This window comes from Podarcis tiliguerta, assembly GCF_965153285.1.
Source record: "Podarcis tiliguerta genome assembly, chromosome: 6".
Taxonomy (NCBI): domain Eukaryota; kingdom Metazoa; phylum Chordata; class Lepidosauria; order Squamata; family Lacertidae; genus Podarcis; species Podarcis tiliguerta.
The window spans coordinates 32985768-33011396 of NC_139539.1; the positions used below are offsets into that span (position 1 = coordinate 32985768).

Here is a 25629-nt window from a genome sequence, read left to right on the forward strand (position 1 = left end):
GAGGTACCACTGTATAGTGTATATACAAGGAAAGGGATCTTATGAGCAATGTTGGTTAGTTCAAGTGTGCATCAACTATGGAAAAAATCAGCTTCCATATTAAGGGATCATTAGGACAGGGATTGAAAACAAAATTGCCACCATCGTAGTGGTGTTATACAAATCTATGGTGTGGCTGCAGTTGGAATATTGTGTGAATTTCTTGTTTCTACACTTCAAAAACAACTTTGTAGAGATGGGAAAGGTTCAGAATAGGGAAACAAAAATGATTACGGGGCTGGAGCAACTCCCCTATGAGAAAAGGTTTATTTGGGGTTTCTAAAAAGGTGATTAAGGGAGCAGGACATGGCAGAGGTGATTAAGATTATTCACAGTATTGAGAAAGTGGATAGAGAGACATTTCTCTCTCCCCCCCCCCACCTTACATAATATTAGGAGCCAGCCAGTGATGCTGAATGTTAGACAATCTGAGACAAAAAAGGTACTTCTTTACATAGTATGTAGTTGAGCCATAGAATTTTCTTCTGCAAGATGTAGTGATGGCCACCAACTTGGACTGCTTTAAAAGTGGATTTGGTCAATTCCTGGAGACTAAGGGAACAATAACTACTAGCCACTAACCATTAGGGCTGTGTTCTCCAATTATTATCAGAAGTAGTATTCCTCTGAATACAAGTTGCTGGAGACACAAGGCAGGAGAGTGCTCCTGTGTTCCTATCCTGCTTGGGGCTTCCCATAGGCCTCTGGCTGACCACGGTGAAAACAAGATGCTGGACTAGATGAGCCACTGGTCTGACCCAGCAAAACTCTTCTTCTGTTCTTTTGTTCTTCAGCTCCAGCAATCTTAGTATATTCTCACTCTGATCCATTCCCTATTTATTTTGTCCAGGCTAATCCATGAATGTCCAAGTCTTGTGTGTGGTCCGCCTGCTGTAGCCTGTGGAGCACATCACTGATCTGCCTTTGTTTTTCTTTTTCTTAGACCATTAACAGAAACTTTAAAAACCATTTCAACTAGGACTTGCTTTCTGCCAACCAAAACAACATTGCAAAGTACATAAGAACAAAAAAAAGTCCACTGTTTTTATTGCTAGCTTGCCCTGCCTCTCTGAGAAGAAACCGGCTCACTTCTTTCCATCCTAAGAACATGCATCCCTTTGTCATTCAGGCCCCTCCTTGAAAAGATTATAAACCACACCACAGTGCCATTCACTGTTCAGTTTATGTAGTCATGCACTTGTATATGCTTATGTATACTGTATTTAATAACAACAACAACAACAACAACAACAATAATAATAATTTTATTGTCTATATGCCACCCATCTGGCTGGGTTGCCCCAGCCACACCGGGCAGCTTTCATGCACCTCAGAGTGTTTCACCAGGATCACACCCATAACCATTCTGGCTTCAGTGCATTATACATGGTAAGATTCCCCCATCCCCTTGCATAAAACATGCCCCAAATTATATAGCCCCAATCCTTAATCATCTTCATTCTTCCCGTTGTCAGCCAGCATTTAAAGTGTCTTGAAAGATAAACAAGTATTTGTAAAGCTCTTTGTTTTTGCTCCACATCTGTCACAGCACATTTGCCCTTAGGGTGTCCATTCAGCACGAACATTTAGCACATGATGGAAACTGTAACTTCCATTCTAATTATGGATCAGTAAGGGATAGAATGCACAAGAACTGAGTTTTCATGGCACTAGCAACTTCAGCAAGTGTCTAAGGCTTAGATCAGGCTTCCTCAACCTTGGCCCTCCAGATGTTTTGGCCTACAACTCCCATGATCCCAACTAGCAGGACCAGTGGTCGGGGATGATGGGAATTGTAGTCTCAAAGCATCTGGAGGGCTGAGGTTGAGGAAGCCTGGCTTAGATATTCTAAGCATCACGAGTCCAGGGAGTGGTTAACACCTCACTAAATGAGTGAATTATGCCCATCACCTTGAAATAGGCAGTGGTACAAGCCCTCCTGAGGCAGCTCTCCCTGGACTCAAAGGTTTTTGGAAAACTATCATCCAACTTCTATAAATCTCATCATGGATAATGTGATTGAGAGGGTGGTGGCCATGCTGCTGCAGGTGCATCCAGCCCCATTCCAGTTTGGTTTCTGGATATTTTTGGGCACTGAAACAGCTTTGGTTACCCTGACCAATAACCTTTATCAGGAGGGAGACAGGGGTAATGCAGCTCAGCTGGTTCTTCTTAATCTCTTAGTGGCTTTCACAATTGGCCACAGAATCCTGGGGTTCGGAGCTGGAGGCACTGTATTATTAGCTGCAGGGTAGCACTTGCAAACTGCTGTTCAGTCCGATGGCTTTTTGAGCTATGAGGTCCCTTAGGAGTATATTCTGTCTTCCATGCTATCCAACATCTATATGAAACTGTTGGGGGCTGTAATTTGGGGACATGGAGCATGATGTCATTACTATGCCGATGACAAACAGCTCTATCTCTCCATTGCATCTGAATGAGGGAATGCTATGAACATGTTGGACCGGTGCCTGGAAGCAGTGATGGTGGCCAATAAATTTAAACTGAATCCTCATAAAAAGAAGGTGCCATGGGTGGCCAGTTCTCAGATAACCTTCTCTGGGAGGGGTTCCACTATCCCTGAATGAAAAGGTTGACATCTGGGAGTACTCCTAGATTCGAATCAGAAATTGCAGTCAGAAATGGCCTCCGTGGCTTATGCTCAGCTTAGACTGCTTTACCAGCTACTACCATTCCTGGGTCAGAATTGCCTGGCCTCAGTAGGCCTCAGTAGTCTAGTGACCTCCCATCTGGATGGCTGCAGTGTGCTCTGTGTGAGGCTTCTCTTGAAAATGCTTCAGAAACTGCAGCTAATGCAGAATGCGGTTGCCAGCTTGGTGAATGGGGTAGCCCAATGTCCCCAAGCAAGAGATGGTGGGCATATGGCACTGTGCCATCAAACGAGTGTTATGTAGGGAGAGAATGTCCATTTAAGGAAGGCACATTAAGAGACAATAATTTTGACCTAAAGTACCAATTTATAGGAAATATCTCTTATGCATGCCCCCTATTGCAATTAATGGGATTTTGTACAAGTTTCAGTTCATTTTGATGAAATTTTGAATTCTCTGGAGAATTTATCAGGTTCTTTCTGAGGAACAGGGGGAACTGCACATATTTTCTTCTTCAGGTACCCAAATATGCTGAATCTGGGAATAATCTGGGGGGAAATGGATGGATAGATGAATAGACAGATAGATCTGCTATACAGAATAAAGGCAATGTAACATGAACAGAAAAGAAATAACAATAATCTATATTCACTTAATTGAAGGGACGTGGGTGGCGCTGTGGGTTAAAGCCTCAGCGCCTAGGGCTTGCTGATCGCAAGGTCGGCGGTTCGAATCCCCGTGGTGGGGTGCGCTCCCACTGTTCGGTCCCAGCGCCTGCCAACCTAGCAGTTCGAAAGCACCCCTGGGTGCAAGTAGATAAATAGGGACCGCTTACTAGCGGGAAGGTAAATGGCGTTTCCGTGTGCGGCTCTGGCTCGCCAGAGCAGCGATGTCACGCTGGCCATGTGACCCGGAAGTGTCTTCGGACAGCGCTGGCCCCCGGCCTCTTTGAGTGAGATGGGCGCACAACCCTAGAGTCTGTCAAGACTGGCCTGTATGGGCAGGGGTACCTTTACCTTTTTATATTCACTTAATACAATTAATATTTAAAATATAAATGAGAAAGGGCACAACAACAACAACAACAACAACAACAGCAACAGCAACACAGAAAACAACATGGTTCATAGTATCAGGATATTATTCCAGAAATTGATCAACAAAAAACATTTTCCTGTAAACTTACCTGAGACTTTCAGTAACTCCTTGTATAATATTGTCAGTAGCTATCACCCTTAATTTTAAAGTCATTAGAAATTGGAGTGGTTTGTGAAATTTTCCAGTGATAACAATAATAGATATTTATTTGACAAACGAATGTTTAAATCTCGCTCTGTACCAATATATTCTTGTTCTTCTTCTACTGTTTGGTCAGCTTTATGCAAATCATAAAGAAAAGTCAATTTCACTGGTACATGATAATACCAGGTGATGTTTGGGAATTCAAAACCCTCCTCTTAAATGTTTATAATAAAACGTTCTAGCTGAGAGGCTTATTTAACCAATGACATTCATAATAATCTCTTGTCATTGATTCTGGAAGTGTTTGATCCACACCTAGGGGTGCCTGAAAGTTTCGAACCTAGCAGTTCGAAAGCACCCCCGGGTGCAAGTAGATAAATAGGGACCGCTTAGCAGCGGGAAGGTAAACAGCGTTCTGTGTGCTGCGCTGGCTCGCCAGATGCAGTTTGTCACGCTGGCCACGTGACCCGGAAGTGTCTGCGGACAGCACTGGTTCCCGGCCTCTAGAGTGAGATGAGCGCACAACCCTAGAGTCTGGCAAGACTGGCCCGTATGGGCAGGGGTACCTTTACCTTTTTACTCTAAGTAAAAGTTAGTAGACTACAACCCTATGTTACTGTTTTCTCGTTTGGTTATAACCCAGTTTCTCTGCTTGCTGCCAAGCAAGTGCCTGCATGTCTGGTTCTGCCTTGCATAATCTTGCAACAATGTGAGCAGCAGTCATTGCCATGAAAGATACCCTAAACTGGAATTCTTGCAGTGAGACTACTTGATACATTCCCCAGGGAATCTAAGGCCTTGCTCAGTCACTTCCTTTATTCTACTGGAACCAAGGCGTTCAGGTCTGTTATTTGATTGTTTTATGTTACATTTATGGGGAATCTCCTCACTTCCTTGCCCACAGCATTCTGCTCTCAAATTAAAGGCAGCTTGTCCTCTGCTCGCTGCAATTGAGCAATACAGTCCTCCTGGGAAATCTCTGTGGCTTTCAGGTATTATTAGACGAGTCATGTGAAAGCAGCTCCTCGGGAATTGCCACATCTGCGCTGGCATGTTATATTCTGCCCCATCCATGTTCTGAGCTCAGCTGCCTGTAAATTAGGCTTTGCTAATGGCTTTGTTCTCTTTGCCGTGCAGGCGGTCAATGACAGCGAAAGCCACTCAATGCCACACTAAGCAACATGAGAGGAAAACTTTCGTCAGACTTAGGAGTGGCTGTGACATCCACCCAATTTGTCATGAGCTTGGTAGGAGCAGAGAGAGCAAGGAAATAGGATTTTGGTAGAAGGCCAATATGGGCCCCATCTGCACCATACATTTAAAGCAGTATCACACCACTTTTAACAGGTTATAGTTTGTAAAGGCTACTAAGAGTTGTTAGGAGACCCCTATCCCCCTCACAGAGCTTCAGTTGTCAGAGTGGTTAACAGCCAATCCCTCTTCCCAGGGAACTCTGGGAATTGTGGCTCTGTAAGGGGAATAGGGGGCTTCCTAACAACTCTCAACCCCATTAGTAAACTATGGTGTCCAGGATTTGTTTGGTGGAAATCATGGCTATTTAAAGCGGTATGATACTGCTTTAAATGCACAGTCCAGATGAGGCCATGCTGCTTCGGTTCAAGTTGGTTCCACACCAGCTCGCACTTTTGTGGCACGCTGACTTCATACCACTGTGCAAGACAGGTGATACCTTGGAGCTGACAACATTAGGGCCCTATCTTTATTGTCCAAAACCTGCACAACTTTGAGGACTCAGTTGTAGGATGTATTTAATTCCTAAAAAAATCTGTAAATTCAAAAATGTATACCCCTTTCTCCTAGCTTGTGGAAGCCAACAAACCAATATTAATTATTACGCAGAGCAATATCAGTGTTCTGGTGGTTGTGATGGTTGTTTACATGACCTACCCAAGTAGGGGACAGCACAATCATTTTGCCTAAATTGCATACGCAATGTTTATTCCAAACTGGAACTGTGAAATGACTTGCAGTTGGGCAAGTTAGGCTTCCCCCCCCAAAATGTGTCATTTTAAAGTAGGAAACCAAGAGCCACACATATGGGGCTAAAGAAAGGACTAGGAGCTGGACTGGCTTTTGCTCTTGATTTAGGTAGCAATCCTTGTACTGACAGTTACTGTTACTGACAGTGATGTTTCTTTTTAAGCTGGTGCTGCAAGATATTACACCATGTCTGGAATGTATCACCTTATTTGCAATTCAGAACCCTTTCTCGGGAACTAATGACCAAGAGCACCAAGAGAAGAATGACTTTGGGGGAGCTTTGAGACAACCTGCGATTGAGCACGGCACACATTTCTCTATAACAAGGCCTAAGTCAAAGCCAGAGGTTTGGAAGAGTGTTTTCTGATGTCAGCAAATATTTTAAGCAGATGCCAGGAAGACATTTTACCAGCCTAGGCTCCTTGGTTTAGAGCGGCATCTGCAAATGTTCCCAGTAGGAAGCAACAAAACGAGGCAACTCCCATTGCAGCAAGGAATGCATGAGATGCCCCACCCCATGCTTTTATATAATCACCACTCGTATCTTGCAGGAAGACTATCAGACTTTAACATTATGCTAACTTGATAATATATCACACCATATATTGTTATGGCATATAATATCATTGAGTGTTGAAAATATTTGAACGATAAACAAGCAGGCAGGGTGGACCCTTCATGTATAGCTTTGGTCCTTAGTATTCTAAAGCAGCATCTTGAGTCTCACATTGGTGGAAACAGGGGAGCTGGATCCTCCAATCAGGCATGGCCACCTGGGGCTGGGCACACTTCTAGAGGAAGAGTTTTGACCCCAGCCCCATGGCAGGTCAGTACGTGAGCAGAAGGCTACTGGCTCCTTTCAACAATCCAAGATGTTGTAAGCAAAAGGTCAGAACTGGGAGAGGTTTCCAATCTACTCCTGGTGGATAGAAGGGGGTGTGTTCTGTCTGGGAGCATGAAGAATATGTGGCAGGTAGGAAACTGAGTTTTTTAATTTTTTAATTTTATTTTTTTGAAGAAGATTATGAAGAAGAAGGTGCTTTATTCCCAGGCTTTTCTCCACACTAGTCTTCCAAGTCAAGGTAGTGACAGGCTGAAAGGTGTGGGGAGGGGCAGAGAAACAAGGCTGGGTTTGCAATAATGAGAGCCAACGCCCAGCTTCTGAGCTGGAATGTTGGCATGAATGCCAAGAGCAATATTTTCCCCTCTCCCATAGGAATAACATATTGGTCTCGCTTTCGGGATGTGCTCCTTTTCAAAAGGAACTGGGGAAATTCCCAGAATGTGTTCATCTGCTTTCTGTAACTAGCCTCAGAGACCCAACCGTTTAGGGTGGAAGCTGAGCGCGAGAATTGTTCCGAGAACTGCTGCAACGATTGTTTTCCTCTCCGCCCAAACCAAAGTGTTTGTAGGGAAGAGTTCTGCTGCTTCTCTCCTCTGCTGGCTTCCTCTTGCCTGGCTGAGCATGTCCTGATTCAGGGTGAAACAGAACTCACGTGGCTGCCTTGTGACACAACCTCTTGCCGATTTTATAGGATTGGCATTAGAACTTTAATTAGCTGTTTGCAAAGTGCTTGGGAATGGCCAGATGAAAAGGCAGTGTTCTGTATCCATCAAGCAGAGCATTTTGGCTGATGAGATCAAAGATGGGAAGGAAAGTGGTGTCAGAAGGGAGTTGCTCCTGAAGCAGGCTTTTGTCTTGAAGTGTTGCATGGATGGAAGAAACAAGAGGACTCATAGATGCATCTTGGGTGGAGAATTAATTGGGAAGAATGAGGAAATTAAGCAGTCCAAGGTGGCTGTGCTGGATAACCAGCTAGCAGCTGCCTAGTTCTATCTCTAGATTTCTTGAAAACCCTCTCTTTTCTCAAATAAAAGCACTAACCCCAACCTGGTGCCTTTTAGGTGTTTTGTACTATGGTTCCCACCTGCATGGGGCAGCATGGCTAATGATCAAGGATGATGGGTGTTGTAGTAGTCCATACCATCTGGAGGGCACCCAGGATGGGGATAGCTGCCGTAGTCCAAACACTGGGTTTAGCACATCATTTCCTCGCAGTCCTCACTTGCCCATCAACATCACAGAGATGAAAAATTAGTGCACTGGTTTCATGTTATACAAATGAGAGTAAAAGTAGAACAGAAAGCAAGCTGACTGCATGACTCGCTTGCAGGAGATCTAGTAGTACCGTATATCCTGAATTAAGACTTTTGGAAAGATTAACTTGAATATGCAGGCAACCCCAGACCAAAGCAGCTGCTACCTTTCATGGCTTTTAAGAAGCTGAAATGGTCATATGGTTGTGTGGAGGCTCTCCAGTATAAAGGGAAATGACCTGACATCAGTGGCGTAGCGTGGGTTGTCAGCACCCGGGGCAAGGCAAGTAATTTGCGCCCCCTAACCTGTGGATTTGCGCCCCCTAACCCTAACCCCCAGATGTTGCACCCAGTGCAGCCGGCCCCCCCTGCACCCCCACGCCACGCCACTGCCTGACATAGATCTGGAGCAGGTATGTTCTCTCTTTAAACCATAACTTTACAGATTTGCAAATGGGAATATTAAGATCATTTACTGAAAATTTTGTACAACATAGCAAATGTTACATTTGATCCAGCTTATATAGACTGAAGCTGGTGTAAAGGACCATTTTGCATATTCCATGGTGGCAAACCTGTCTTTGCCTCCTAAAGGCTCAGTTATTGGGAGTCTGTGGTGAAACCCAACTGCATGCATAAGGGGGAATGCATAAAATACATGCATTTCTTAGTCAGGGTTCCTACTTCACTCCAGCAAGGCTATTTTTACAAAACTATTTGCCTTTCTAACTAAATGTTAAAAGTTGCAGTTTAATTGGCTGGATATATTCAGTGTATTTTGCAAATTGAGCCTATGCAATCAGAAGTAAGCACCACTGAGTTTAACGGACCTTACTCTCTCGGGAAACTTTGCACAGGATTATAGTTTTACTGACCCTTTTAAATTGGGTATTATGCTATATACTCCCCCTCCACTCTCTGTGTGGAATCCACAAAGGTGTCTGCATTTTGGACTCCTTTTTTGGCTATGGGAGCAGCTCCTGTACTTTAGAATTTACCACTACTGCACTGGCCAGTTTGGATGAGTGATAAAAAGGGAGCTTTTCCCTTCCTCCTTGAAAGATGAGAAGGACCAGGTTCTGTCAGAGCAGGGTAAGTAATAAGCACAAACACATTTGGTTTATTTTTATTGCTGTGGCTCATTGCTGGTCAAGTTAAAATGGGTAAATTGTCATTTAATTAAATGAATTGACATGCAAACAACAGGCAACAAGTTAGCCAGTGTATAATCAACGGCTAAGGAATTTTAATTTTTCATCTCTGAGAAAGACAGTAGTCCTAGTACATAGCCACCACACTTTTAGCAAAAATGACCGCTCCCTGTGGAACTGTGTGGATACTGCTGCCAGCAATGTGACCAATTTGCATGTACTTCTGCTACACCAAACCCACCAAGACAGACATGATATAATGCAAATTTGCTTGTTAAGGGGTATTAATTTCTGATAGCATGCTCAGCAATACTGTCACAACAAAAAGAACACCTGCAGCTGCTCCAGAAGCATAATTGTGGTATTTTTATTAAACAAAATGGGTGGAAATGACTTCTACACGTGTGTGCCTGTGTTATATTGTAGAAACACTAAACATGAAAAACCACAGGCTTTAATGTAGTAGATGTGCAGATGTAGCCTGAGTTCATCCCTTCCTGTTGTTGCTAACACCCGCACCAGCGTCCTTGCATTTTTCTCGTTCACATCCACTGGTTAATAATTTAAAGACAAGAAAGCCTCCACGAGAAAAGACATTTGCTTATGATCTCAACCATATACTTTTTCTTCCCCACACCAAGTTTATTGAAGTCAGTTTTGACATTTCATGTTGATTCCAGTCTTACAAAAACTTTATTATGACCATCTAAAGTTGGTTACAGTGCACATCTGATTTTTTAAAAATAAATAAATTGGTGCCTTAGCTGAAGTTTTTCATCTGATTATGCATCCAGGAACAGGCTTTCCCTTCCCACTTAAAAAAAATGAACAGGAGAAGCAAACCACTGTCATGCCTTACTCATTTTTTCAGTGAGAGAAACAACTAACATCAGAAACGCCAGTTTCTGGCTGCTGCATATAGCCAGTATTACTGCACTGAATGAGTCCCCCTAGTGGGGAAATTTGGATTCTTTCCCTTCCTGGTTACATCTCTGCTAGGGATGCCAAAGGTTGGATGTTTTAACTTTTCAGATACATGACTGCCTTTTAGTCAGTTTGAATTTACTGTATGTATTTTGCATACTTTTGTGGTACTGATGTGACACCTTGAGACCCTTGTGGTGTAAGGAATCAAAATAATAACACAGCCTGGGTTACGTTTTGAAGCAGGAAGATTTATAATCAGTCCTACCTTTTCTAAAAAAAACACTTGGGAGTCTGCATGTTTTTGTTCTGGTAGTGAAACTGAAGTGCTCAGGTACAACAACGATGAGTTGATAAACTAATGTACTAATACCCTGAATGGGTATAGTGGGCAGAGAAGCAGCACTGAGACACTCAGGTTTTGTGCAATACCATATTGACCCATATATAGCCCACACTGCTCCCCCCCCCAAAACCTGGCTTGTATGAAATATGTGTGCAGCTTATATTTGCATCAATATGGTAACTATTATTAAGAAGGACCATAGCTCAGGGGTTTATAGGGTCCTAAGTTCACTCCTTGAGATCTCCAGTTAAAGGGCTTTAGGTAGTTGTGTTGGGAAAGATCCCTCCCTCCATGAGGGCTGCTGCCAGTCCAAGCACAGGGCTAGAAAAGATGATCCAGCGGTTTGATTCAGCTTCAAAGGTTCCTGAAGATGCTGGTCGTTTATTTAGGTCGTGTTTATTTAGGTTCAATATTAAGTTTTCACTTGCCTTTGGCCCATAAAGTGCAGTTCCTTGGTAGGGAAAATGCTGAAACAAATGAAAACCTTGCACACAGACTCTTGCACACAAGACGGCAATAGTCTAAGGCCACAATAGCCCCCCCCCCGCCTTCTCCCTGCCCCCACCCAGGCGATCCAATATTATCACTTAGCAATACAATTAGCATTAAGGATCCAATGTGATACCTGTGTATATTCATCACCTCATATCTGCTTCTCGAAAATCAATCATTCAGTGTGCTTTTGCTAGACTTTGGTAGATTCTGACATCTCATAGAAAATCCACTAAAATAATGGAAATTCTCTCTTGGAGAAATTCAGCAAGAAGAAGAGAAGAAGAGTTTGGATTTGATATCCCACCTTTCACTCCCTTTAATGAGTCTCAAAGCGGCTAACATTCTCCTTTCCCTTCCTCCCCCACAACAAACACTCTGTGAGGTGAGTGGGGCTGAGAGACTTCAACAAAGTGTGACTGGCCCAAGGTCACCCAGCAGCTGCCTGTGGAGGAGCGGAGACACGAACCCGGTTCCCCAGATTAGGAGACTACCGCTCTTAACCACTACACCACACTGGCTCTCAGATATGTCCTTGGTTAATTCTGAGTGCAGACAAAGATTTGGATATTATTTCCTAGAGATGCCTTGTGACACGTCAGTTAAATCTGCCACTACAATACTTTTGCTAAAGCGTCCATCTGCTACTGAATTTGCATTTGACTTATATTTGCATTTGACTTTTTCTGGACTTTTCTTATATTGCCTTACTAAACAACTTTTGCTGTTATCGATTAGGAAACTGCTAACTGAATACTTTAAAAATAATAATAATAGCAAGCTATTTTTCATAGCGTAAGTGAAAAACACAGAGGGCAGATATCTTTGGCAGAGGGCCTCATTTCATTGAGACATTTTGAAAAGTATGAGGCTGAAACTCAGTGTTGAGCAAACACAAAAGTATAGTCTTGCTTTGATTCTTGTTGATGAGGCAATTGCTGTAGGCCCAGGAAAAAAACTTATCTTAAAACAAACTTTTCTGTTTCAAGGTTAAACTAATCTTGTTCAAGCATCCATCTTCAATCCTAGGAATACTGAATAGGTGGCATTGTCCCGCTTCAATTCTTTGTTAAGCTTTCTAAAATCAGAGTTGGTTAAAGCCCAAATGATGCTTGAAATTAGTAAAGACATCTCATACATAAAATTTGGTGTTCTTGACAGAAGGTTATAAACTCTTCTACTCCCAATACATTAATAAAGCTCACGTTCTAATACAGCCATTGTGGGCACAGCAAGCTATTTGAAATTCATTTGCCAAGGGGCTGGTTCCAAGTATTTTCTCTCACAATATCTTTATCCTACAAATAAACAATCTCAGTTACAGTCCAGTGGATATGAATATAAAATCCATTATTGTTGCAGGACTATCTTTCCTTGTCGTGACTTTCAGAGGGGTAGCAATGTTAGCCAGATGCAGCAGAAACAAAACAGAAAGTCCTGTGGTACCTTAAAGACCAATAAATTCGTTGTGAGGATGATGACTGTGGTGGCTCACAACACCTTTACTTCCATTAAAGTTATCATATTTCCATTAAAGTCTCAGATAAGTATACTGGGATTCTGCTCTTTGAAGGACCATTGGACAGAATTGCATACATGTTTTCAAAGGGCTTTCCTGTTATGGAAAACGGTAAAGAAAAGAACAGTTGCTGATTTGATCTCACTTGCCTCACCAGACAGAATCTTCAGGCTGCTTAACAGAACAGTAAATACGTATTTTTCAGTAACGGTGTCTGTCTTACAGGAAAATGTTGTCACGCCACAGACTGCGCAAAGCTGGTTCCATGCAGGCCATTCTAAAAAGCAGGTTCTTCCACAGGAAAAAAGAGGAGAGAGAAAGAGACATATCACTTGACATTTCTAGATTTTATATGATTAAAAGTGGAAAGTGCACAGAAAAGAATTGCATAGATTAGTTAAAGTCCACTGGTTTGTTTTTTTAAAAATAGGATGTAGCCTATAAATTGCCTTAACATAAGACATGTACACTGATCATCCTAGGAATTAGGACACATACACAAGCAAATATGTTTGGTATGTAGGGGTTAGGGGAGGGGCACAAGTATACAAAGACTATTCCATGCATTATGGACTAGCAGGTGCAGGAAATTTAACTTGTATTTTGCAGCTGTAAGCAACCAAAAGAACAGTCTGCATTATTGGGGGAAGTCAAAAGGAACTACGGAGGCACAGAATGAAGAAAGAAAACACTGCATTGAATCCAATGAAGTCACTTCCCCTTCCTGAATGCAACCTCACCTTAAATGCTTTGGAGAGTTGGGGTAGCCCTTGAGCAAATTTAGGGGGTAATGGGGGCATATGGGGGCGGAGAGGGAGGGGAAGTGCTGTTGCCTAAGTGGAGGTTGTTCTGCTCACACAATGGCTTCATTGGAATGGTGCCCATTGTGACCTTCATGTCTTGGTTTGAAAAATCTTCCAATTTCCTACTTATGTTCTAGTCTCAGCTGTCATCCACTCCCCGTCTTCTGCTATTATTGGGTGAAATCTAATTTCTGCAGGACTGTGGCACAATTCTCAGAAAGACTCATGATGAGGGAAGGTCACAGGCTGTCATCAAAGGACCTTTTGTCTCATGGGAAGTTTCACTGTGAGGCAATCAACCAAGCAGAGACAGAACAGCAATTGAACAAAACTAATTGCTGAAGCTGGATAGTTTCCTGTTGTTGGGTCAGGATTTACCAGGGTGCTTTGAAACACCCTGTCCACACCTTAAAAAGTATTGCCACCATAGAATTAATAGCTGAAATCAGGGAAGGGCTTTAGTTTGGACCAATAATATACAGTACCAATATATAGGGTGGCAAAATGCCCTAAGGCCAGACATTAAATGCTTATTTGCTTCATGGAGGTATACCGAGTGACTGGGATATGGGCTGACCATGCCACACCCCACCCACTCTTTAGTTTTTACCTTTTATGGTGACTTCAGCTTTGCTGACTGCTTGGCCTAGTTCATTGATGGCCACCACCTTGTACTGGCCTCCATCTGATGCTGTGACTCTTAGGATCACAAGAGAGCAGACCCCAAAGTCATTTTTGCTGAAGAAGGTAGGATCCTGAGAGATATTCTTGCCATCTTTATACCACATTACTCGAGGGACTGGATATCCAGTCACAGCACAACTCATGTGACAGTCAAATCCTAGAGTTACCACATGAGGTTTCAATGGGACAAGGAATCTTGGAGGCTGACTTTGGTTGACCCCCTTGTATTTTGGGCTTCTGACTGCAAATTTACCTGTAAGATGCACAAAATGTAGAGTTAAGGGAATGACCATCACACAGTATACTTAACATTCATGTCTCATATGCAACTGGCAATATTGGCTAAAAACGGTGAGGATGCAGTAGTTTCTTTGGCAAAGTTCTGAGGTTCTACCAATAAAAAGTCAATAGGTTTGTTGACACTTTCTGCATGGTACGCAGAACACAATGACCAGGAACTCCCCCAAATGACCTCAGACACATGGAGATGCCATTATTTGACCATGCCTACAGTTCAGGTCTGCACGTTTCCATTTGGCCTTAGTGTATAGCAATTTAGAAAGCTGCCTAATACTGAGACAGGTCATTGTTCCATCTAGTTCCATATTGTCTCCATTGCCTTTCAGTAGCTCTCTAGGACAGGAATAGCCAACTTGGTGCCCTCCAGATATTGTGGTCTACAACTGCCATTATTCCTGGCCAATGGACATGCTGGATGGGGCTGATGGGACTGAGAGTCTGAAACATCTGGAGTGAAAAATGCTGGCTAATGGGTTCTAGAGTTTCAGGCAAGAGTCTTTACCAGCCGTAATATGTCAGAGATTGAAGCTGAGAGCTTCTGCCTTCAAAGCAGGGCTTTCTTTTTCATCAGAAACTCACTGGAACCAATTTCTGGCACCTCTCAGGTGAGTGCCATTACCATTATAAAAGAACAAGGTGAGTTCTGGCACCTCTTTTTCTAGAAAAAGCTTCAAATGCTTCAAAGCATCATTTTATTTATTTATATGATACAGTGAATACACAGAGAGTGAACCAACAAGTACTGATTTACTTTCAAAGCCTGTTTACCCTTTTCCCTGTGAATGATCCAGGGCTGCACTGTTTCAGAGGGCTCACTGATTCCCATGCAATTCTTTGCCTGAACTCTGAAGTAGTATTCCCGGCCTGGAACAAAATTTGAGACAGTGCACTTGTTGGTGTAAATCAGGTCAGACACCAATTGCCAAGATCCTTTGTAGGAGTCACGTCTCATGACCATATAATTCAGGGTGCCCTCTCTCTTCTCTGTTGGTGAGGGCTCCCAAATCAGAGTCACCGTGTCAGGGACCTTCTCAATTAGCTGTATAGGACCAGGAGATTCTGGGACATCTGCAAAGTGAAAATAAATAAAATCAGAAGGCAGAGCCAGAATTTTAAGATGGTGCGATATAATAAGGTACGAGAGTATTGAAAATAGGAAATTATGTCCATAGAATTTAGTCACTCATGCTGAGGGCCGTCCCTGATACAGTTAAGTGAAGAAAAATGTGTATTGCAAACCTCATTTTAAGGCTTGATATCTGCTGCAATTATACTGCTGAAATGGATAAAGTGGACTGAAGTGGGTAACCAAGAGCTCATTTTTGTATAGATGGAGTATAAAGTCCATTCAGTTCTGGTGCTCAAAACAAATTCCTGAGCTTAAAATTATTTCCTTGAAGTATTGCATGTCTTTTACACCAGGCTCTAGTTTGGATTCTAGTAAAAAAACCGAAAGGAGATCCCACAATCCTGAAGTCTGTCCAAATCTACCCTAGTTTTTTCCAGGCCAGTTTGCCTATGTAGTCTAGCTGACAAACTACTTTCAGATGACCTAAACTATTGGCTACAACCAGCTACTGTCATCTTGTTGTTGTAGTTAGTTAGTTAGTTAGTTAGTTAGTTAATGGTCAGCCTTGTTAAAAGTGAGGCATATAATTACCTCAAAGTTTTCACAATGCTATTGTTAGTCTTAATATACTGCCCACCTTGAGCTGCAGAGGTAAGGAGGGCTCAGCATTTCATTTAAAAGGAATAAAAGCCAGGCAACACTAGCCTGGAGCTTGCTTGTGGAAGGAAGCCAGCTTTCACCCTCTTTGTCTCCCAGACAGAAATGCCTGTTGACAGTTGGTACAGCCATTTTTGTAAACTGTAAATGGAGGGGCTGACAGACTGTGATGCTTGCAGCTGGTGTCTTATTCCATTGCTGACAGTTGCCCATAAAGGACTCCTATGACATGTGATCCATGGTCCTTTTTTGGCATTGCTAAATATGCTGACTTGTGACCTTTCAATGCCCCCATGGGCTGTATTTCCCCTCATGGACAATAGACACCTGTCCAGCTGAAGGATTGTAGAGAGTATGGTATTGAACAAATTTTCCAAAAAAGGGAATTCGAATGCAGATTGCGCAGTTGGAAACGCCTTGCATGGTCTTTACCTAGAACTTGGACTAGGAAGCTGAAAGTCTCTTTATTTCCACGCTCATTTTGGAGGGTGATGCTATAATGGCCACTGTCAGAAAAGTCAGCTCCTGGGATGATGAGTTGGCTCAGGCCTTCTCTTGTAGCTGTTGTGGCTTTTGCAGGCAGAGTAAGACCATCCTTTAGCCAAACCACTTCAAGAGGTGGGGAGGCCTGGTGAATAGAAAAGAGATAGTAATCCTTTTATAACTGGGCTGTGGAAGAATTCAGTTTCTGTAAATTCTGGTATAAACTGGCCAGACACAAACCTTCTGGACTAATGTGCAGGTCAGGACATAGTTCTTTTTCAGATTTTGTGCTAAACTGAATTTTGCAGTGCACTTTTTGACTCAAAAATGTATCAAGATCCATTTGAAATGGATATTTTGAGATAAAATACATCTAGAAATGTGTATTGTGTGAGAAAATGCATTCGAATATACAAATTTAAATATGTATTTAAAGTGTGAATTTTCATGTAGATTAAAAAAACAACAAATCAATGGGAGAATGGGAGGAAACAGATTTATGAACAAACACATGCAAACATGACATAGATGAGAAACAGCCTAAGCCATTATCCCTATTTTTCAGCTTTTGTTTTGACTTGAAATATTCATTTTGGGCTTCTCAGAAGTACGTAAAGGAAAGAAGCACTTGGGTGGGGGAAATGAAAAGTGCCGGAACTGTGCTCCAGCTGAAAAAAGAAGCACTGAGTAACAAAATACTGTATACATAGGACAGTGATGGACAACTTCTGTATTTCCAGAGACTACTTTATTTGCCATACAAAGATCTGAGGGCTACACAAACTCATCATTTCATAATGAAGCTACTGTCCATCCAGTAGTAAGAATCTCAAAGCAGTGGACAACACATAGACATAGAATATATTATACAGAGCTATATTACATATTTCTGGCACAAAAAAAGAAAAAAGAAAGATGCAATATTAAACTGTATCTCTTGTTTCTTACAACTTGAACACTACCCCCTTGAATGAATCTGTAAGCTATATATTTATGAAAAGATGAATGTAAAGTGACACACATACACACACAATGGTCCACGTTTGTTTAGCAAAACCTAGAATGCATCTTGTGCTCTTAGGTTTTTGACCAAAAAAAAAAGCAAAAAAAAAAAAAAAAAAGCATGGGAATGGGTTTTGTGAACGCTGCACTTCTCAGAAAGGCTATACTTACTTCAAAGGGAATGCGCACACGAATGGCATCCCCTGCTTTTACAATCATGAAGCTTTTGGTGGTGTCCTTTACCAAGAGTTTGGGAGGAACTAAAATGGGGGTGAAATACATAAGTTAAAGACTTCACCTTGGATTATGAAATATGTTTGGCACTTTGCAAAAATATTGAATGCCTAGTAACACCATCCACAGCAAGTACTTTCGAGAAGCCCTACTTAACCTGAGAATTTTGTTTCTGTGACAGCAGGATCAGCTTCTACAAGTGATTTAACAACTGATTCTTGAGTTACTTTAAAGGTATGATTTATTGTGGAAGAACTGCAACTAAATAGATGGCACTTTTGCGCCTGCCAATTATTGGAGGGTTGTGTCTTTTCACCACAATTTGATTCAGCCATCTGCAATGGCCTCCTTAGGCACGAAGCTCGATCCAAGCTTTCTCAGGGAGTCTCCTTCAGTTTCTCTTTTCATGAAATGCAGGAAGAGCTGCAGTTCAGGAGCAGAGCTTCTGCTTTGCATACAGAAGGTCCCAGGTTCAGTCCCCAGCATCTCCAGATAGTGCAGGGAGAGAAACCCGTCCCAAACTGCCAATCAATGGAGACAATACTGAGCTAGATAGATCCATGGTCTGAGACAGTATAAAGTAGCTTCCTATGTCCATATGAACTGTCACTCCCCAGTCCTCACCACACCAGGTTGGATGCAATAACATCTTCTGCTACTCAGCTTTCTTTTTTCTTTGGGCTTCGTGTTCATTCTTATAATCTCAGCAGTTCCTTAGCATGTCCCCACCCCTATTACAGCTTTTGGTTTCTGTTTATAGTACAGTGGTACCTCGGTTTTTGAACATAATCCATAAGACCATTCGGCTTCCGAAACGTTCGAAAACTGAAGCATGCATTTCCAGAAGCATTTACGTCCAGAAAACTCAATATGGAAGCCATGTGGCACATTTGGCTTCCGAAATGGTTCAAAAACCAAAGCAGTTACTTCTAGGTTTTTGGCATTCAAAAGCCGAAATGTTCAACTTCCGAGACATTCGAAAACTGAGGTACCACTGTATACCCTCTCAAGTTGCTGCTGGGGTCATTTCTTCAAATTCACACTCCCTGAGAGATTACAAACACAAATCAACCAGCAATCACAATAGTGAATAGCACAATTCAATTATGTATTTCTCTCCCCTCACCCTTTCATTTTTGTTTGTTTCTGAATTCCATTCATCGCCTTTTATCACTTCCCTGGCCACCCCCCTAGTATTTCACCATGCAACTTTTCCTCGATCTGCCATCTATTCCCTATGGTTCATTCTCTACTGCTTTTCCCTGTTCCTAGTCTTCTACTCCTTGGGGAAGTCCCACAGATTTTAGTCTCTGTATACCATCAATTACCAAAACAAAAGCTGCACATTATGACTCACCTGTGGGAGGTACAGCTTGGACACAAGTGTCCAGTTCGACCGGCTCGCCAAAACCACCATCATTGACTGCTCTCACTCGTAGGAAGTACATCTCCCTGGCTTTTAGCCCTCTAACTGTGTATGTAGTCATTGGGATTGGGAGGGAATTACACTGGGTCCACTTCAGAGTGTCAGTGTGCCGCATCTCTATAATGTAGCCTTTGGCATGACTTTCTTCCTCTGCTTCTGGCTTCGTCCATGACAAAGAGATGCTGCAGTAGTCAGTACTGGTCACTTTAAGATCTCTCACTGCACCTGGTGGTTCTGGACAGGGGATGATTCAAAATTCCAATGAGTTTATTTTTTCCTTGTTGTTCAGTTCTGCCTCCCTTGGTTTATCTTTGCTCCCTTACTTTTTGTAATGTGTTAGTGCAGAAGCATAATGTTATGACAAACCCCAGCCCTCTTTCCGGTAACTCTGGCAATCATTCCCTACCCTGTACCCAGTTCACTGGAAATTCTATACCATGCACTCTGTAACAGACAGTAGAATTTGTGTATCAAATATATATTTATATACCGGCATCAAGAGTGGCTTGTTCTCCTTGCAGCGGTACTGCTGCTTATCTTGAGAGTACAGTGAAGGGGCAGGGTGGTGGCAAGATTGGGGCAAGTGCACCAGCAGAAATGCTAGGTCTTGGCTGCATTGCTGCTGTCCTGGCCCCATCATAGGGAGAAACAGTGACATCACTGTCAGGCGACTACCTCACCCTGCTGGCCATAACTGATTGGAACCCATACAGTTTTCATGAAATAACAATTAGAAATGTCATTATTTGGCTTGTTGTGTCCACCCTCCATGCATTTACTCATGGCCATTCCCAAGTGAATGTGGAGCTAGTGACTGCTGTCATTTGGGCTTTTCTCAAGCAAAGGGGCACATTTTCCATTACTGAGAGGGGTAATTGAGTACCGCTGCCTGAAACCCATATCCCAATTTAAACGTGAATGATGGCACTCGGCAAATGATTTGTTGAGTGGATGAACACATTGAAACATTTTGTGCAACTTCTCTCTCTCTCTCCACCTTCCCCACCTCTGGTTTTCCTGTGCCATGCCCAGTAGGATAGACTGAATCACTTACTCATGGGATCCCGAGCAAAAGCAGCTTCCGACGGCGCACTAACGTCACCCGCCCCTGCAGCATTAATGGCAGCCACACGGAATTCATACAGCAGACCCTCCTTCAGGTCAGTCACTGTGTACTTCCTGTCTGCGGAATTTAATAACACAATGAGAAATAATTATCCTGCTTTGAGTTTTGTAGTCAACAGATACAGGAGAAAAATGAAATTGAATGTTATTCCTACTCAAAGTGGTCCCACTGAAATTAATGGCCACGACTAACTTCAAGCCATTAATTTCAGCGTGTGAAGAAGAAGAAGAAGAAGAAGAAGAAGAAGAAGAAGAAGAAGAAGAGTTTGGATTTGATATCCCGCCTTTCACTCCCTTTAAGGAGTCTCAAAGCGGCTAACATTCTCCTTTCTCTTCCTCCCCCACAACAAACACTCTGTGAGGTGAGTGGGGCTGAGAGACTTCAAGGAAGTGTGACTGGCCCAAGGTCACCCAGCAGCGGCATGTGGAGGAGCGGAGACGCGAACCTGGTTCCCCAGATTACAAGACTACCGCTCTCAACCACTACACCACACTGGCTTTGAGAAAAACAAAGTTGACTATATCCCAATGAGCGTTGTCATGCACTCTTCTTTTTCTTTTTTTACAGAATGTAGTCCTCTATTAGAAAGAGACTTCTGTTTAAAGGGCTGTCTGCTCTAAGTCCCACTTAAGATAAAGAAGAGAGGTCATAGAATTGGAAGGAACTACAAAGGTCATCTAGTCCAACTGCCTAGGATGCAGGGATCTTTCCCCCTATGTGGGGCTCGAACCCACAATCCTGAAATAAAGTCGCATTATGTACTGACTGAGCTGTCCTGCACTTATGTACTGACTGAAGCTGCCAACAACAGTCATCTATGGGGTTTTTTTTTTAACTGTGTGTTGAGAGGGTGGGATTGTTTTTGTTTATTACTATGGTATGCATTCTTGTGTTTTTATATTGTAAACTGCCCTGTGATCCTTGGATGGAGACATAGAAATTTAAAAAAATAAATAATGATCCCAAATCTATTCAGGAAATCATATAGTGAGCATGGTGATGCCACAATATGGAGTCAGTCAACCTTGGCTTCGTGTTTGCATTACTGAGAGCAAGAATAATAGAGAGACTTTAACCTACAGTACATTCTTCTAACTAATTTACCTAATTATTTCCCCTACTATAGAAAAAGAAAATAGGTATAGGGATTGATGAGTACATTTGTGGTTAAGTTCAGAAGGGAATTCTAATCAACAAAACTATCCGGTGAGCAAGGTTACTTAATTTATTAAAGTATTTTAGGCAGGAGGTTAAAAGCCTTCACAAGGCAGTAAACAAAACATTTAAAATGCAAAACAGTTCATAAAATTAGAATAAAACCAAGCAGCTATTTGAGACACCATAAATTGTCAGCAGAAAGGGGCTTATTATAACCCTGCAAATATATTTTAAAATAGTTTCTACAGCATCATCCTAAAAGCATGAAGACCAGTGCTATATTTTCCATAACTCATTTTTACTTATTCATCACTTTTATAAGTCGTCATTATACTTTACCAGAGCTAAATTGGCAACCTAAGAATACATCTCAATATTCCAGTTCCTATTGTAATGCCCTTTAGCCACTTTGGTCTATGACTGCTTACCTGTAATGGGCACATCAGTGACAGGTGTCCAGCTGTTGCTGCCCTTCTTGCACTTCTCAATTCTGTAGCCCAAGATGCGGGAGTTGCCGGTCTTATGTGGTGCTGCCCATGAGAGTGTGACAGCACCCTTGCTGGTACTGACAATTTTGGGAGGAGCAGGAGGACCAGGAAATGCTGGGGGGAATGCAGTTGCTCATTATTTAAACATTTATACTGCCTGTTAAGACAAGAATAATTTCTAATCGTAATTTCTAATTCAGCTAACAAGTACCACTAGCAGATGTCCATGCAATTTAGTTACACATCATTGGGGATTTAATGGGTTGTTGAATGTTGGCATGGCAAGCTGACAAACAAACATGCAGAAGGGTCCCTGTTACCTTTGGTAGCAGCCATCACTTCATCAGACTCCAGTGCCTCACTGGTACCTTCGGCATTCACTGCTCTCACTTTGAAGTAGTAACTTTTGTCATGTTCCACTTTGTTGGTGGTGAAGACAGTGCTGCTTCCATCGCTCTTCCCCAAGGTCAACCAGGTCTTTCTGCCAACCTGCTGCCTCTCGATAATATAACTCTGGATTGGTTTGCCACCATCGTCTTTGGGGGGCTTCCACTGGATAGTTATACTGTTTGTGGAGCAGTCCACAACTTCGACGGGTCCCATTGGTGGTTGAGGCTTATCTGCATGGAGGAGCAAAAAAGAGCTTATGGGAAAAGGTCTTTTGCATCTGCTTGGTATTGGAATGGTTGCGATATCTTTTGAGCTTCCCAGAGGTACCTGAAGCTAGTTGGCCACTGTGGGAAGTGGGATAACAAATCGGATCCAGCAAGGCTCTTCTTATCCAGTGCTGGAAAAATGACCTGTCAGCACTTTTTCTTAGACTATTTATCAGTAGCATACTAATGTTAATATATCGTTCTTGTCCCTGTCCACACACTACTGCTGCTACTGCTTCTGGTTTCACATGGGAAATGGAGTGCTCTGCAGCCAAGGTGCTTGAATGGGAGGATGCTGGGCTGCTTCCATCTTAACGATCCTGCAGTAGGCACTGTGATTTCCAACAGGAGGAGGCAGCAGTAATGATCAAGCAAGAGAGCAAGCAGGGAGGGGCAAAAATGTTTTATTTTCTGATATGCTAGAGACAGGCATTATAATCAAAAAGCACTTTCTGTGCTATGAACAACCTCTCTCTCTCTCTCTCTCTCTGTGTGTGTGCGTGGGGGTGTGTGTGTGTGTGTGTGTGTGTGTGTGTGTGTCTGCCTGCCTGCCTGCCTACCTGCCTGCCTGCCTGTCTTCAACATTAATCAGAATTGGTACATGCTCTATGCTGCAACTACCTGCTTATAGGCACCATGTACCAATAAATATGCTCTCTATGCTTCAGCTTCCAAATGTGTGACACCACACGCAGGCCTTAAAGGCCCCCATAAAGTTGTCTTATGCCTTATCGCTAAAATACTTGGGGTCTCTCACCTATAACTACCAGCTTGAGAGTAGCTTCAGTGCTTCCACTCTCATTCTTCAGTTTCACTTTATAATCACCACAGTCCTTCCGATTAGCACTGGATATGGAGAGCCGGGTGAAGTTGTCTGAATAGTCAGTGCTGATCCTGGCATCATCCAGAAGTTCCCCTTCATCCTTTAGCCAAGTTGATCTGACGGGCTTCCGGCCTTCAAATGGGATCTTCACTATGGCATTCTTTCCTGCCTTTACTACCATAGGTTCCTTCTTCAGTTTTTCCAGAAGAGCAGAGTCAACATTTGGAGGGTCTGCACATAGAAATAAGAGGTACATGAATTAGCCCTAATACATGGATGCTCTACGCTTATTATTCTTTTAAATAACCCACGAGCCCTCAGGAAATAGTGACGCCTAATATTTTGCCAATGGTTGCCAGAACCTCAGAATTCACAGAATTCTTAAACTCTTTCAAAGTGCACCTCACTGAAAACCCACTGACAACGAAAGTCCTTTGTCACTAATCCAAGTATTTGATGTTGTTTTACTGCTGATAGTGTGCTTAGTACAAGTGATGCAGTCTTCACTCAGAGGAGATACAAACAAACTGTAATAGATCCCAGGGATGGGGAACAGGGTCAGAAGCTAAGTGGTAGCTAAGGTAGCAGGAAGCACTGCAACTGTAATGTAGGGAGTAAAGAAACAGAGGAATAGCAAGCAACGAGCCTAGTATGATGATTATTTTTAAGTGTTAAAAATGTGAATTCTCAGAAGGTATCTAAGTGAGTCAAGATTACAGAGCTGCTACAAGCGCTGTACAACAATGTGGAAGAAGGCACAGAGGTCAATGAGGGAAAGAGAAATAAAAAAGGAAGGGAAAGTAAACATTTGGACAGCAGGTGGCATGGGAAGAGGTGCCATAGAAATGATGGCAAAGTCATGGGAGAAAACTTTAAGGGCAAGAACTAGATGTGATAGAGAGCCACTGTAGGGAAGTAAGGAGGAAGGGTAATTCATAATCAAAGCAACTGGGGAGGAAGATTAGTTTGGCAGAGCCGTTCTGAAATGACCAAGGTTCTCATGATGAAATGTCTCCCAGGTGATCCCTACCAGTGGCGTAGCGTGGGGGGTGCAGGGGGGGGCCGGCCGCACCGGGAACAACATCTGGGGGTTAGGGTTAGGAGGCGCAAATCCACAGGTTAGGGGGCGCAAATCCACGGGTTAGGGGGCGCAAATTACTTGCCTTGCCCCGGGTGCTGACAACCCACGCTACGCCACTGATCCCTACTCTCTGCTTTTGAGAGAATGAGATCTGGTTTATGTGGATTATTAATTCAGTGACTTTCATGCTTTCCAGCACTATGTGTCCCACAAAATCATATAATACTAAGAGCATAATTCAACCAGTAGCAATTTTAGCACCATTTTCTCAACTAGGCTGGACTAGACTTGCCTTCAACAAAAATAGATGCCTCTGTTCGGACTCCTCCAGCTTCGAATTTGTATTTTCCAGCATGGCTATCTTGTACTTCATCTATTAATAGTTTGTGGACTGGGCCCTCCTTCTCAATGGAGATTCCATCCTGGCCTGTTATCTTGTGGGGAGGTAGACAGAAGGTAAAGAAATATTCTCTCTCAGAAATTACATGGAACATTACAGCAAACAGATAGAGAGAGTCAAAAAGTCATCTATTTTCTCTAAACTGGTTTTAGACATGTCCCATCTTTGGTTGATAACAACAAGAGGCAAAGTTAGGCATTGTGTTCCTTCTGCTTGTTGTCTGCATTATGGAAGCTTTATTTCAAGATAAAAAATTAAAGTGAAAAAGATGAGTATAAGACTAAAAAGACATTCTTGAGATGTTTACTGCTTTCAAGTTACCTTGAACCCATCTTTAAACCAAGTTCCCTCAAGCTGGTCATTGTTGAGGCTGCAAGTTAACACAGCTGGTTTTCCTTTTGGTGCACGGAGGTCAAATAAACCTTGGTTGAAACGGGGATGTGATTCTGTGCAAACAAAAGAGATAGAAGGGACTATTTTTAGAAAACATCTTTAAAAACATGAGAGATGTTATAAACACAAATAAATGAAACAGGGAGACAATAAATTACAGTAAGCCCGCAACTTACATGAGGGTTCGGTTACCGGGAACCGAATGCAAATGCAAAAACACGTAAAGCCAGGAATTCTCAGATGACCTGCCCCTAACTCTCAGACCACCTTTGCTTGCTCTCTGTGCTAGGCCCTATCTCATTATCTGGTTCTCTGACTCCAACTCTCTAAAGACGCTTGAACAGTCTCCCAGGGTGAGTACAAAGGCTGATGGGATTGCCAACTATTGTTTCCTGCTCCCCTGCTTTTCTCTGACATTTTTTA

General features: G+C 42.6%; 1 protein-coding gene and 1 long non-coding RNA gene across 51 annotated transcripts in view; one reads left to right on the forward strand and one right to left on the reverse strand.

The window, feature by feature from the left end:
- The first annotated feature begins 4612 nt into the window (after positions 1–4612).
- LOC310679431 lies at positions 4613–8753 on the forward strand. The gene is made up of 3 exons (XR_014512255.1): positions 4613–4735; positions 8132–8239; positions 8394–8753. It is a non-coding gene; the product is annotated as an uncharacterized lncRNA (long non-coding RNA).
- A 2913-nt stretch (positions 8754–11666) lies between these two features.
- Positions 11667–25629, reverse strand: part of IGFN1 (immunoglobulin like and fibronectin type III domain containing 1) — a 43101-nt gene continuing 29138 nt past the window's right edge. For all 50 annotated transcript variants that reach the window (XM_083444146.1, XM_083444189.1, XM_083444191.1 and 47 more), the window contains 12 exons: positions 25135–25259; positions 24706–24847; positions 23267–23563; positions 22174–22473; positions 21794–21967; positions 20136–20264; positions 19013–19315; positions 17593–17681; positions 16369–16564; positions 14979–15278; positions 13837–14163; positions 11667–12714 (listed from right to left, as the gene is read on the reverse strand). In XM_083444146.1, coding sequence (XP_083300272.1) covers positions 12701–12714; positions 13837–14163; positions 14979–15278; positions 16369–16564; positions 17593–17681; positions 19013–19315; positions 20136–20264; positions 21794–21967; positions 22174–22473; positions 23267–23563; positions 24706–24847; positions 25135–25259 — 2396 coding nt within the window. In that variant the 3' untranslated portion in view covers positions 11667–12700. The remainder of the gene's footprint in view (positions 12715–13836; positions 14164–14978; positions 15279–16368; positions 16565–17592; positions 17682–19012; positions 19316–20135; positions 20265–21793; positions 21968–22173; positions 22474–23266; positions 23564–24705; positions 24848–25134; positions 25260–25629) is intronic.